Source organism: Octopus bimaculoides, chromosome 2 (assembly GCF_046866305.1).
Source record: "Octopus bimaculoides isolate indiv1 chromosome 2, ASM4686630v1, whole genome shotgun sequence".
In the NCBI taxonomy this organism is placed as follows: Eukaryota; Metazoa; Mollusca; class Cephalopoda; order Octopoda; family Octopodidae; genus Octopus; species Octopus bimaculoides.
The window spans coordinates 17,045,968-17,061,601 of NC_142929.1; the positions used below are offsets into that span (position 1 = coordinate 17,045,968).

Below are 15,634 nucleotides of genomic sequence, written 5' to 3' on the forward strand. Positions count from 1 at the left end.
TAAATCAAACTAGTGAGTTTTTTTTAATATTACTTGTTTTTGGCCAATGGTTGGGTACTTTTTGACTACACCTCTAGTAAATAAATATAGTATGCTGGCTCAGAAAAAAAATAGAAGAACAGATATGACAACCTGGGGAGCGTAATCCACTGGGAGTTATGTAGAAAGCTAGGATTTGACCATACTGATAAATGGTAAGAACATGAACCTAGTAAAATACTAGAAAGTAAGAAATATAAGCTGTGGGACTTAAGTAATAGAAGCGAGAAGGCTAGTAGTAGTAGTAGTAGTAGTAGTAGTAGTAGTAGTAGTAGTAGTAGTAGTAGTAGTAGTAGTAGATAAAGAGAATAGAAAGTACCAGATAATTGACTTTACAATCCCAAATGATGTAAAGATCAATATGAAAGGTATAGTAAAAATAGTAAGGTACCAGGACCTAGGCATTGAATTACAGAGAGTATGGAAAGTGCGAGTAAAATGTGTCCCAGTAGTTATAGGTGCATTGGGAACTATCCCTAAAGATTTGAACAGATGGATAGAGGAAATAGGTATAAAACTCAGTTTAGTACAGCTCTAGAAAACAGTGTCATTAGAGACAGCTCGGATACTTAGGAGGATTCTTGGCATTTAAGGTTACTTGGTCTGGCCCGATGTTAATTTATTTCTCTTTTACAACAGTCTAATCTGTTTTGCGCATAATAATAATAATAATAATAATAATAATAATAATAATAATAATAATAATAATAATAATAATAATAATAATAATAATAATACCTAGCTCAGATACTAGGAAACCCCAAAATGGCTGAAGTTCAAAAGATAGTGCTCATGGGAACTGCCCATATCCTACGTAAAATACTGTCTATGTGATCTCAAATTTTAAAACATTCTCTACAACAACACTGTACAAATTCAAATATATGGTACCCTAGGCATAATACCTACATGAACTTCTAACTTGTTGTCTCTTGAGGTCTCTGGATGAGACTTGGATCCAACTTGTACAAATGCAAAGCAAAAGTCAAACATAAAATAATAATAATAATAATAATAATAATAATAATAATAATAATAATAATAATAATAATAATAATAATAATAATAATAATAATAATAATAATAATAATAATAATAATAATAATAATAATAATGATGATGATGATAATAATAACAATAATAAAGGCACAAGGTGTTATTAAAAATTTCTTAAGTCATAAAGCCACAACATAATTTTTGATGAAGAGTTTAATGCTTTATTTCATTGAATGTTGATCACATATAATGTAGAAGGTGATTTATTGTGCGTTTACAAATGTTAAAATGTTATCATTCGCTTATAAAATGTATTAGTTAGAATGTAGAATCATCTCTATAAGGGTAAATACTTTGAGATGTCGTTTTAAAACTAATAACATATGCTAAAGTTTAATACATAAATTGAAAATAGAATCATTATTATATAATTATTTTAAGGTTTGTCGTGAACTCTACGTCTTATTCTGTGACAATATCAAAAGAAATATCAAACCCAATCGTGTCTGTCATTATGTTCTGACTTCATACTCCACTGGGGTCAACTAAGCCTTTTATCCCTTAAGGTCGATGAACTAAGTACCATTAGAGCAATGGGGCCGATGTAATCGATTATTTCCCTCCCTTAAATTTTTTGGCACTGTGCCTATAGTAAAAAGTATTATTATCTAAGATCTTGCGTCGACATGTATAGAGAGAATTGTGAATGTATTTGTGTAACTGGTTTTGTAAATGTGTGTGTAATTAGTGTCTAGTTCATAGTCAAATTTAAGGCAACGTATCGGGAAACAAGGAAACATTTTAAAAATATGTTTTGCTTAACAATTGTGTTTAAAAGTGATTTTAAAATTTAATTCTTTCTGAGAATGCGATAAAGAATATTCAAGTAAAACGTGTAGAACATCACCTAATGCTTTAGTGGATGATTAATTTGAACAAAAGGAATGGCACAAATGGTTCAGGATAATCTGTAAAGACTCGTGGCTTTACTCTTTTATTGGTTGTAGCCATTAAGCAGACGACGTAGAGTTCACCGAACAGAATACATATCACTATTCAATATCTAAAATTATATCATTTATTACACTGGTCAACAAAATAACGGACATAAAATTTTAGAGCTGTTTTAGACTAAGTTTTAGGTACTGATTCCAAAACTGGCCTTAGATTTGCTCTATCACATCATATTTTTGTGCTATAGGTATATACCTTTATTTACCTGGAGCGTACCAAAAGTTAATTTTACACCACTATTTGCGAGAATTTTGTCTGAATTGTCATGTTAATTTTGAGTGTGTTCAAGCTGAGTTTTGCTTTAAAACTCTTGTTCTTCTTTTCAGGCTTGAACTGAACCACTGTGATCTATTTATGGCTACAGCATCAAAAAGAAGGACGTGCTCTAATGAACCCGATGTCTTCTGTTACGCCTGTGGAAACTACACTCCACCGGCTCAAAGGCACAACATTAATAACTTTGCCAAGAAGATGTATCATACTAACAGTAAAGTAGCACTTGGAGATCAGGACAAAACCTGGTCTCCTCCACAAAGTTTGCAAAATCTGTGTTGAAATTTGGTGTGATGAAGCAGTCCATAAAAGCTCTTAATCGCAGTGGAGATTGCTTCAAACACATATGTACAAGCTTTCCAAGTCTCAGTGACGAGAAAAAGGCAGGAATATTTGATGGACCTCAAATAAAAACACTCCTCAGGGATCGACATTTTGTTATAACAATGAATGCGGCGGAGACTAGAGCTTGGAATGCCTTCTCTGATACGGTGCGGAATTTCCTTGGGAACAGGAAAGCTGACAACTATCAAGAGATTGTGGAGGAGCTGGTCTTGAGTTTGCAAGCACTTGGATGTAGAATGAGCATTAAATTGCACTACTCACATAATCACTTCGGTGAGTTGCCAAAGAACCAAGGTGATGTTAGCGAAGAACAAGGTGGACACTTTCATCAAGATGTAAAAGTAATGGAAGAATGCTATCAAGGCTGATGGGACTTAAACATGGTGGCAGGTTATTGCTGGAGCTTGCTAAGAGATATTCCAGAAGCTGTGCACAAAAGATCGGCAAAAAAGAGGAAGTTCTTGCAAGATGATCAGAATGAATGACCACAATGAATAGAAATTTTGTTTCATATTTTGTTATAACGAAGCTTAATGTTTACATACTAACGTGTATTTACTCCTACAACTTTGTGTTTTGATTAATTAGATTTGAAAAAGGACATATTGTATATTAGAAATTACATTTACGTGAGTTTAATTCTTCCATTATAAGCATTGAATAGCTGTTTCTAGCAAAACTAAGATTTCATGTTTCAAAAATCTGATATTTAGACAAAATATGATGCCAGATTTGGATTCAGCACCCCAAAATTTGTTAAAAATCATTGATAAACCTTGTGCCAGAAAATATGTATTGACCAGTGTTATGAAATGCATGTTGATTAGAGTTCTTGATATATTTAAACAATAATTCTAAGAGTATTTTATATGATTAGACTTAAACATGAACTAAAAGAAAAAATGAAAACACTTCATTAAGTATGAATCTTCTGAATTTTCTAATGCCTTCTTTCAGTTATGGACAAGACTACTATTTAGTAGTAAATTACTGTAGTTTGAGTAATTCTTAAAATTACCAGTGTAGTATAAAGGACAATCCCAACAATACCAACAATAATTGATACTTTGATAAATGTTTTTGCTTGATTGTTAGCTTCCAGTGCACATGCTATATCTCCATTTCGGACCAATGTGTTTGCCTAGAAGATAAAAATGAAAACAAGCTAATAAAACTCAAAAACAGCAAATATATTTTGGTTTCAAATGTTGGGATGGTGAGTGAGTCGATTACTTGGGCTCCAGTGCTCAACTGGTTGTTATTTCATCGGCTCCGAAAGGATAATAGGTAAAAATCGATATCTGCAGATTTTAACTTCGAACATAAAGACGGACGAACGAAATATCGCTAAACATTTTGCTCGGCGTTCTAACGATTCTGTCAGCTCACCGCCTTAACAATAGCAAATATATTATCATAGATTTACAACTCATATAAGTTTAATGATGTAAAATGTAAACTTGGCGTTTTACCATAATGCTTTTTAAAATTTTTGTGAAGAGATTTGTCAGGATGATTCTTTGCAAATTACCTACCAGTGTCCATGCCAAATTGAGATCAAGAACGCAATTTTACATTATTCTAAATCTCAATACAAAACAAATCAACAATATGTGCTCTAATCCAGTGTTACTTGTAAGGAGGTTTGAAGATTGAGAATGAGGCTAACGAACTGCCATATTTAATTAATAAAAAGATGGTTTCAAAAATCTTTACACTAGTCGAAACATAATAATCAAGAAAGAATTATATGGATGAAAAAAATTGTTTTGTTTTGTTATAAACAAAGAAGTAGATGGTGGTAATGTGACGACAAATTTCAGTAATAGCTTTTCAAGGCGATGGTGGTGGTGGTGGTGGTGGTGGTGGTGGTTTTGGTATTTGTCAGTTTCATAACCATTGCTCTTATAAAAGTAGATATTTTACCAAAGCTACGAAATGTCATGCTTTTTCTTAGCCAATTGCTACTTGGGTGTTAGAACTATTACATGCACAGTAGATTAATAGAAACCTTATTTATAATGACATGGTGTGTTGGCAGAAATATTAAAGATGAGTAGAACATTGATGTGGTTGAAATACTTGAAATGGTTATTGTTAGGCATAATGGAGCAAGGAAGTATTACAGGTGACCCCTTATATAAGAACCCTTATCACAATTATTACAATCATGCTGTTCATTTGATCTTCTACAATCTTCATCAATAAAAAGGTATGTGCTAAAGCTGCCCGCATATCACGGATTGAAATCATGTTAGATTCTCCAAGGACAACAACATGTTCAAAAATAACCCAAGACATTTTTACAGGAGGATAGGGAAAATACCAGTTACAGTAATGTTGGTCCCATCAAAAGAAGTGCAGGAATTTTGGAATAAAATTTAGGCAGAAGAAAAAATACACAATAAAAAGGTCCCTTGCATTGATAGAATATCTACTGACTTAGACTCCTTAGAAGAGCAAAAGTAGGAGAGTATCAAGGTAGAGGATGTAAGATCTGCTCTCAGGAAGTTAAACAAATGGAAGTCTACAGGAAAGTATAAAATTCCTAACTTCTGTTTGAATGCCTTCTCAGAGATTCATGAACTTTACAACAATGTTTTGCAACAACATAGTATGATTCCATCTTGGCTAGTTAATGGTGCTACATTCCTACTAACAAAATATGAAGAAACAAATGAACCAAAAACTTATAGTTCCATAAAATGCTTAACAACAATGTATAAAGTACTAATACATGTCTTGACTGAATATACCTATAGCTTTTTAATAGAAAGTGGCATATTCTATTAAAGTGGCATGTAAACGTGGTTGTAAAGATTAGCTACTCATCAATAAGATGATCTTGGAAGATTGTCACAAACGACACAAAAACTTGTCGATACCCTGAATAGACTATAAAAAAACTTTTGATAGTCTATCACATAGCTAATTTAAGAAATGTCTGACTTTGAACAATGACAATGAATCTCTCAATGCTGGAGATGTAAGAATTTCATGCGACATTTTCCAGAGTGACTCTCTATCACCACTCCTCCTTTGTCTAGCCTTAATAACTCTCTCCAGATTGCTGGATGATGTACATTATGGCTATAAAATGTTTGATGAAAATATAAATCATCTCTTTTACATGGTCGATTTAATGCTCTTTGCAAAATATTATCAACAACTACAGGGTTTACTAACAATTGTTAAACAATTCAGAGATGACATCAGAATGCAATCTGGCTTCAGTAAATGTGCAAAAGCTACTTTTATCAAACGAAAAATGATAGAAACATCCAACGTTAAGTTTGACCAACAAAATGTCAAAAAGGAGTTAGAACCAGTGGAGAGCTACAAATACCCAGAAATATTTGAAGGTAACGGAATCAAACATTCAAAGATGAGAGAAAGAATCAGAAGAGAATGTTATTTCAGGGTGAGGATAATACTAAAGACAGAGCTGGATGCAAGAAACAGGATCGAAGCGATCAATACTTAACCATACCGGTCGTGACTTACAGTTTCAATATCATTAACTGGTCAATTACTGAAATATGTAATCTTGACAGAAAAATACGAAAATTGTTGTCAATGCATAAAATGCACCAACCTAAGGCAGATATAGAACGACTTTACCGGCCAAGAAAAGAGGGTGGTCGTGGACTTTTACAACTATAATTAACGATGAAGATTGACACAATTGGCCTAAACACCTACCTGAAAACCTCTGATGACTAGATGTTAAAACTTGTCTTAAAGCACGAAAAGAAGAAAACCTCATACTCTCTAACATAATAGGCAAAGGAATATCTAAATGAATTCCAAATACATCAAATCCCAGAATTAGACGTACTAGAAACAAGCACAGAAAAAACTAAACGTATGAAAACCTGTGCTAAAACTGCTGCCTTAGATATTTTTACTGATAAATGGCAAAAACAAACCTCTCAAAGGCAAATACCCAAAGGAGCTAATAATGCCGATGTCGACAAAGCCCTTACCTATCAATAGTTAGGGTCTTCTAGTTTAAAATCAGAAACAGAAGGGTTTATCATAGCAGCCTAAGATCAATGCCTACCTACAAGGAGCTATCAGGCCAATATATTAAAGAACGGCAGTTGCCTAACATGTCGTGTAAGTAAACTACAAAATGAAACTATTGATCATGCTGTCTCCATGTACAGTCTTCTTGCGCCTACAGAGTATCTCAACAGGCATGATAGAGCAGCACAATACATTCACTGGGTAATTTGTAAAACTTTGGACCTGCCCCATGATAAAAACTGGTGGGAACACAAACCACCTCCAGTGCTTGAAAATGACCACATTTCACTCCTCTGGACCTTCACTGTTCAAACAGACAGAAAGGTAAATGCGACTAGGTCAGACGTTATATTGAAGACTTCAGACAAAAATGATGCATCCTCATTGATATGACTTTCCCAATCAATATAAACGTATCTGTCAAGTCCTACCAAAAACTGAGCAAGTATAAAGATCTTGAAATAGAAATTGGCAAAATGCGGAACCCAGCATATTTTGCTGGGTATGATCGAAAGTTTCAGCTGTCCACAGTCAGCAGACTAAGGTGACACTTGATTACTGGTCATGCTTCAAGAACTCTGCGAAGAATTCTTGCAGTTCCAATTTTGTAGGTGTTCTACCTTCACACTTGCACTGACCTTTTTCAACCATGTTGTTAGTTGAATGCTGATACTTCCAGGTGCACCAATTACGATTGATATCATTTCTACTCGCTTCATTGACCACAACCTTCGTATTTTACACCTTAAATCGTCATGGTTGTTTATTTTTTCTTCTTTCACATTGATCCTGTGTTATGTCGATTATCATACATGTTCTTTCTTTTTTATTCACCACAATAATGTCCGGTTTCCTATGTCTGGTCAGATGATCATACTGGATCATTACATCCCACAGGATTTTGCAGTTCTCATTTTCGGTGACTCCTTCTAGGGTTTGTTCATACCACGTCTTTGCTCTTTGTCGGCCGTGATTTCCACAGAGCTCCCAATGGATCATTCTTGCCACATTGTCATGGCGTCGTTTGTATTCGCGTTCTGTCAATTTTGGGCATTCGCTAACGATGTGCCATACCGTTTCTCCCTTCTCACTACACATTCAGCATTTGTCACATTCTGCATTTCGGTAGTGTTGTCAATTCTGTACTTCATATAATTGGTCCTTAACGCTTGTTCCTGAGCTGTGCATATGAGTGCTTCTGTCTCCATCTTCAAGGTCACTCCTCCTCATCCATAGCCACCAGTCCTCTGGATCTGTCTTAGCGTTCACATCTCTTGTAAACTGATTGTACATTTTTTTCTTTTATGCTTCTTTTATGCTTCTTTTTTTTTATTCGTTTCTTGTTTGATTTTTTCTTTAGTTACACAATTATCAATATTGATGACGCCGGCCTTCGTGTATTTCAACAGTGGATCCACGGCATTTTATATACTACCCTAGGCTGTTTCCCTCTGCTTTGATATAGTCCTGGCAATTGATCACACCTTTCCTACCCTTTCTTCTGGACACCGTACAGCCTATTGGTGTCACACTTAGGGTGGAAGGCTCCGTGTACTGTCAACATTTTTCTGGTCTTGGTATCCATTTTCTTCATTCCTCTCTTTTGTCATTTTATAATTCCCGCCCCATACCGAAGTGATGCTATCGCCCACGTATTAACTGCTTGGATTTCATTCCATCCAGTCAATTTTGAGCGCAACACCAATCTCAATCTTCGGAAATACTCCATCCTCAGTTGCTTTTTCATTTCTTTTTCCATTATTTCGTTGCACTCTAGTACACCAAGGTATTTGTATCCTTCCGTTTCAGTTTGCTTAATCAAGTCTCTCTATTCGGTAATTCTATCCCTGCTGTACGTTGCCTCTTTTTAGGTAGATTACTTCTTGAGTCGAAATTCCATTCTAATATCAGTACTAAAACAGTGGACCGTTTTCACCAAGGAATTCACTTGTGTCTTATCTTTGCCATACAGTTTCAAATCATCCATGAAGAAGAGGTGGTTGACTGCTTGAGATTTTTCCTTTAGTTGGTACCCCAGGTTAATTTTCCTAAGTATTATGCTGAGAACGAAAATCAACGGAGATAGGCTATCACCCTGCAAAATCCTACTTCTGATATCCAGGGTACCCAAGCTTTTTAGGTTAAATGTCAGTTCGGTTTTCCACCCTACCATACTACTCTTCGGGAAACACCTTACATTCCTCGCGGTTTTGAAATGATTCTGCACAAAGTTATCTGGCAACTCGAATTTGTTCCTTAAGTTCAGTAATGTTGTGGGGCTTTGTTGAGTAAACTTTCTCTTTGAGACCGCCCCACAGGAAAAAGTCAGGCAGGGTCAAATCCGGCGAACGAGACGGCCACTCAAGCGGTCCTCGCCTGCCAGTCCATCGACAGGGCAGGTTGGTGTCCAGCCAGTCTCGCACAAGCATAGCATAATGGGCCGGTGCACGGTCCTTCTGAAAGTACAGACCTTCTGCTCCATCCTGCTGTTGTAATAACGGCAAAAGCAGCTTCTGTAGCATAGCCAGATAACTTTGTGCAGAACCATTTCAAAACCGCAATCTTTTGCTCTTTTGTTAATCGGGTGTACATAATCGATATAATAGTATATCTGAAATAGCGGGGAAAAGCAAGAAATAAAAATATAAGATTTCAGCTTTCAAATGACATATGAAATAGAAAAATTGAATAAGTATCAACAAAGTTACAAGCAAAAGAAAATATATAGTTACTTATGGCGGACCCTGTATATGTGTGTGTATATGTATATATGAAGAAAGAAAGAAAGAAAGAAAGAAAGAAAGAAAGAAAGAAAGAAAGAAAGAAAGAAAGAAAGAAAGAAGCACAACAGGAAAGGTTGACAGCTCACTTACGTTACGTGTAGTGAACCTCATTTCTCTCGTAAAGCATCGATTCCTCCATCCATCTATCTATCCATTCACCGGTCCTAAACACACGAGAAACATGTCTCCTTCACGGGATTCTAACACAGTAAGTTTGTGACCACAAAATACTTATAGCAGACTTGAACTCCCAAATCTTGGCATGATAGTGTAATACCGAATCTCAATTATTTGTTTTGTAATATAACAAACCAAGATATTTATGAAACACGACTTCTTAAAGTGAAATACTAACCTTTTACATAATTTTGGCACTAAAAGTTTAATTTTTATAAGTCAAATTTATGGATACGTATGCACTTACTAGCAAGGAATGTCCATATTCTACTTACTTTATCTGCATATACTATCGCCACAATGCCAGTCGGGAGGAAGCAGAACAGGGTGACAAGAATTGCTGTAAGCATGTTATTAGGAACGTATTGTTTTTCTTGGTTTAATTGCTGAAACAGAAATAAAGGAATAAATGAATGCAATAACATAATTAAATTGGGATGAATATGATAACAACGACGATACTGTTACTACTAATACTACTACTAATAGTATATATAATAATAATAAGAATAAGAATAATAATAATAATAATAATAATAATAATAATAATAATAATAATAATAATAATAATAATAACCCCAGAAAAGGACCATTAAAACAACGAACTTAGCACCTGAGCAACTCTGGGCTCCTATAACAACTGAAGAGGTCACCCAGACATTGCAAAGACTAAGCAACTGGAAGGCACCTGGACACGACAAGATCCCCAACTTCTGGTTAAAACACCTGCCAGGAATGCATAAAAAGCTGGCAGAAAACTTTAACAACATACTAGCAAAGCCAGAGACAATGCTGAATGGCTCACGAAAGGGAAAACCATCTTAATCCCCAAATCCACGGAAACGGAGAAACCACAAAACTATAGACCTATAACCTGTCTCCCTACGATCTACAAAGCCTTTACTGCAATAATATCGCAGAGATTGAGTAAGCACCTGGAAAATAACAACCTGTTTCCAGAAGAGCAGAAGGGATGCTGCAAGGGCTGATACGGCTGTAAAGATCAATTATTGATCAATAAAGCCATAACTGAAGACAGCCGCAGAAAAAAGAAAGGCCTCAGTATGGCCTGGGTGGACTACCAAAAGGCTTTCGACAGTGTTCGCCACACGTGGATTCTGGAAACACTAGCCATAAACAAGGTGGCACCAATTATTATTAAATACATAAGGCACTCAATGAACAAATGGCAGACAGTGCTACAGCTCCAAACAAAAGAGGGACTTGTGAAAACGAAAGCCATCCCCATTAGAAGAGGAATATTCCAGGGAGACACGCTCTCTCCACTCCTGTTCTGCCTGGCACTCACACCTTTAACTGAATTGCTAAATAGAACTGGATGCGGTTACAAATGCTACGGGAAAACAGTCAGCCACCTTCTATATATGGATGACCTAAAATTATATGCTAAGAATGACAAAGAGCTAGAAACACTACTACAGACAGTACACGGCTTTACCAAGGAAATAGATATGAAATTCGGATTAGAAAAATGTGCCAAAGCAACCCTAAAAAGAGGAAAATTAGTTAAAAGTAGCAATATAACACTAGATAAAGCCAATGAAATAAGAGAACTAGACGAAAGCCAGCCATACAAGTATTTAGGAGTCAATGAACTAGATAGGATACAACATACACAAATGAAAGAAAAAATAAAGAAAGAGTACTATAGGCGAGTTAGATCAATACTAAAAACAGAGCTCAATGCTAAAAACAAGATAATGGGTATCAACACTTTAGCTGTCCCAGTTATAAGCTACAGCTACAACATCCTTAACTGGACACTAAACGAACTATCTAAAATAGACAGGAAAACAAGAAAAATAATGACAGGATATAGGATGCACCACCCAAAATCTGACATAGAAAGGCTATATATACAACGCACAGAAGGTGGCAGGGGTCTTATACAGCTAGAAAACTTATAAAATAACCACCATAGGACTGCAAAAATACCTACTCCAGAAGCAAGGAAAACTAATACAAATAGCCACAAAACACGAGCAAAACAAAAAACTGTTTTCAGTATTTAAGGAAGCTGACAAATACAAACAAGAAATCAAGCTACCTAACAAATACGAAGAAGAAGAAGAAGAAGAAGAAGAAGAAGAAGAAGAAGAAGAAGAAGAAGAAGAAGAAGAAGAAGAAGAAGAAGAAGAAGAAGAAGAAGAAGAAGAAGAAGAAGAAGAAGAAGAAGAAGAAGAAACAGCAAAAGCTATAAAACAAATGAAATCTAAACTAAAACTAGAACAGCAACGGACCATGATAAAACGATGGCAAGAAAAGCCCCTACATGGTAAATACTGGGCTAAACTAAATGCAAAAGAAATAGAAAGAGAAAAATCCCAGCAATGGCTGAGAAGCTCAGGACTCAAAGCAGAGACTGAAGGATTTTTAATTGCTGCACAAGACCAAAGCCTCCCCACCAGAAATTACCAAAAACATATAATGAAAAGAAACATGACAAGTAACTGTAGAATATGTGGAGATGGACAAGAAACAATAAATCATATTATCTCTGGCTGCCCAGTCCTGGCTAAGAAGGAATATATTCACAGACACGACAGAACTGGGACCTATATACACTGGAAGCTATGCCAACACTATGGAATAACAACAGAAAAAAGATGATATAAACACACGCCAGAAAAGGTCACAGAAAACGAGAAAGCAACCATTCTCTGGGATATGCCAAAACACACATATAGGGAAATTAAGGCAAATAGACCAGATATAGTTGTCAAAGATAATGAAGAAAAAAATGCTTTCTAATTGATGTATCAATACCAGCAGATGACAACGTTTCTCTAAAAGAAATGGAAAAACTTTCAAAATACAAAGACCTGGAAATAGAGGTAACTCGAATGTGGAATCTAAAAACAGAAACAATTCCTATCATAGTAGGTGCCTTAGGTATAATAAAAAATTATTCAGACAAATACATAACAAAAACACCAGGACTTACAAATATATATAACATACAGAAAATTGCACTACTGGGTACTGCACACATCCTACGCAAAACACTTTCAATACAGTAACCATAAGAGCACCACAGCAAACCACAGCACATACCCAAGGCGCACAGAGCTGCGCTCAGTAGTGAAGTGAAAGCACGTTATAAAAATAAAACTACTGAACAATAATAATAATAATAATAATAATAATAATAATAATAATAATAATGGTGAATTTGCGTGTGTAAACTGGGAATGCATACAATGAGCTTCTTTGCCCTAGGTGTACGGAAAACACTCGGCGAAAAATGGAAGAAAATTTTGAAGAAAGAAGGAAAAAAGCAACATAATAATGATAATAATAATAATAATAATAATAATAATAATAATAATAAGAAGAAGAAGAAGAAGAAGAAGAAGAAGAAGAAGAAGAAGAAGAAGAAGAAGAAGAAGAACCCCACCACTCTCAAAAATTAGGTTAAAAAACCTGAAAAATAATCCAGAATCCTTGTCTGGTACCGGATCGACCCCAAAATCTAATCAGTTTGTTCCAGTCGTAAGATCAAACAACCTTGAAAGTTTCAGCCGAATCCATCCAGCGGTTCTTGAGATACCTTGTCCACGGACAAACAAACAAACAACACTGAATACTATACCCACGCCTTCGCTAAGGTAGAGGTCATAATAATAATTATTTCTACTATAGGCACAAGGCCTTAGATTTTGTGGGAGAAGACCAGTCGGTCACATCGATTGCAGTGTGTGACTGGTACTTAATTTATCGATTCCGAAGGGTGAAAGGCAAAGTCGACCACTGCGGAATTTGAACTCAGAACGTAGCGACTGGCGAAATACTAAACACTTGGACCGGCGCGCTAACGATTCTGCCAATTTGCCACTTTAATAATAATAAGCATCGTGGTGCGTAATCACGGGGATATGAGTTCGAGTCCACAGCTAGCCACCTACAGTTTTTTTCTGCAAAATAGTGGTAGCTTATCCTGTTCAGGCTATATTATTAGCATTATTCTGCGATTGAGAATTTAAAATCACTTCTTTAACTTTCTAAAAGATATCTCAACGCTTCTAAAAGCAAACTTCGTTTGTTTATTTACGTTTGTCGTAATTTGAATTTAATAATAATAATAATTATTATTATAATAATAATAATAATTATTATTATTTTTATTATTATTATTATTATTATTATTATTATTATTATTATTATTATTATAATAATAATAATAATAATAATAATAATAATAATAATAATAATAATGATGATGATGATGATGATGATGATGATGATGCCTAGTAGCCTAGCTTAACTCTCTATGATATTATAACCTTCTTTTATCAAAAAAAAAAATTAGTTTATTATTATTATTTATCATCATCACTTTATCATCATCACAATTACGATTATTATAATCATTATCTATGTTGTTATTATCCATATTTTATTACCCGATATCTGTAATGGCGTCTTAAACGCTTTACATGTTTGTTTACAAAACGTGTGCTCCCATCTATTGAATCGTCACTTGATGGCAACGCTGAAGCTACGTGGCAACGCTGAAGCTACGTGGCAACGCTGAAGCTACGTGGCAACGCTGCTAACGTTCGCTATATGAGGAAATCTTCGTTCAGTTGCTCACGAGACACAGAGATTTGTTGTACTTTCTGGATTTTATCTATACTGATATGGCTACAGGAGGAAAGATGTTAAGTCACACTATCCGGTACAAGTTTCAAGTAGTAGACTACGCTAAAGAGCATGGAAACAGAGCAGCAGTATGATATTTTGGCCCTCCTCCTACTAAAAAAACTGTACTTTCTGGCGGCCGCAAAAATATAAACTACAGCCAGCGAAGAAAGGAAACCATAACCTTCGTTACTCAACCACACGCTCGCCTGAAATTGAGGAGATAAAATGTGGGTAGTAGATGCAAGAACTTCTGGCACAGTCGTTTCTACGAAAATGATAAGCTATTTGATCAACAGAAGTACTTGTTCATTAATCAGCAGGATACGAATCAGAACAAATCAGCAGGATACAATGTATGACACTTCAAATCAAGATGCTTCTAAACAGTTTCTGCCAACACAATTTCACTCATAAGATTTGGATTGCTCTGCGATTATAGTAAATGACATTTACCCAACATTCCATGCAATGAGTCAAAGACAGGGATCTTATGATTGCGAAGTGAACTTCATAAGCACTCTATTAAAGCTGCCATTACAATTCTGAGTACTTCATTCTCTTATAAAATCATTATGTTCGTTTGACTAGATATAAGGTTAAATTTAGACAGGAGGAATATAGTTGATCTAATTGATCACCTATAGAACTTATTTAATTGATTCTAGTTTCATTTGAACTCAGCTTCGAAAAAACTAAAACGAATACTATAAAAACCTGGTTTTCTGCCTACTATTTTGGCCATCTCTATTAAGCCCTCTTTCCGACCTCTACTCGCTTCATCACGTGCTTGAGTCCAGATTATATTAATTTCATTGGAGAAGTAAAATCGATTAATTTAAGTCTTTTACTTTTGCAGGTGCTCTCATCACTCTATAGTTAAGAAATTCACTTCAGAACCAGAAGTTTTCAGGTTTTATTCTACTGCACGGCACCTTGATCAACACGAGGCGACACTCTGCCATAGTTTTCAGTTGCAAAATAGCTTGTCAGTTGAATTTAGTTGATTGAAACCTGTCATGCGCGTGCATAAAATGCACACATGCATATGCGCACACATGTACAGACATATCATGTCATATGCTTTTAATATTCTCCTTAGCACGGTAGTTTAGTACAATATGTCGGCTATTCGATACATAAAAATCGATAAAATAAATAGCAGGTTAATACGTTTATCTTATGATGAAATTTCTTAACGGTAGTTCGCTTGCATAGTCACACTTTGATGATTGAAACCAGTTAAACATAAGATCTCAGTTTAGGATATATTGGTGTTAAACAGTAAAAACTGAAATGAAAAGAAAACATGTTTG

The 15,634-nt window shown here is 35.2% G+C and overlaps 1 protein-coding gene across 1 annotated transcript in view; it reads right to left on the bottom strand.

Moving 5' to 3' along the window:
• Nucleotides 1-1,233: 1,233 nt before the first annotated feature.
• The window catches only part of LOC106884203 (uncharacterized), a 32,180-nt gene continuing 17,779 nt past the window's right edge, over nt 1,234-15,634 (bottom strand). The window contains exons 3-4 of the mRNA XM_014935451.3: nt 9,932-10,042; nt 1,234-3,808 (exon numbers count right to left, since the gene is read on the bottom strand). Of these exons, the coding sequence (XP_014790937.1) occupies nt 3,644-3,808; nt 9,932-10,042 (276 nt within the window). The 3' untranslated portion in view covers nt 1,234-3,643. The remainder of the gene's footprint in view (nt 3,809-9,931; nt 10,043-15,634) is intronic.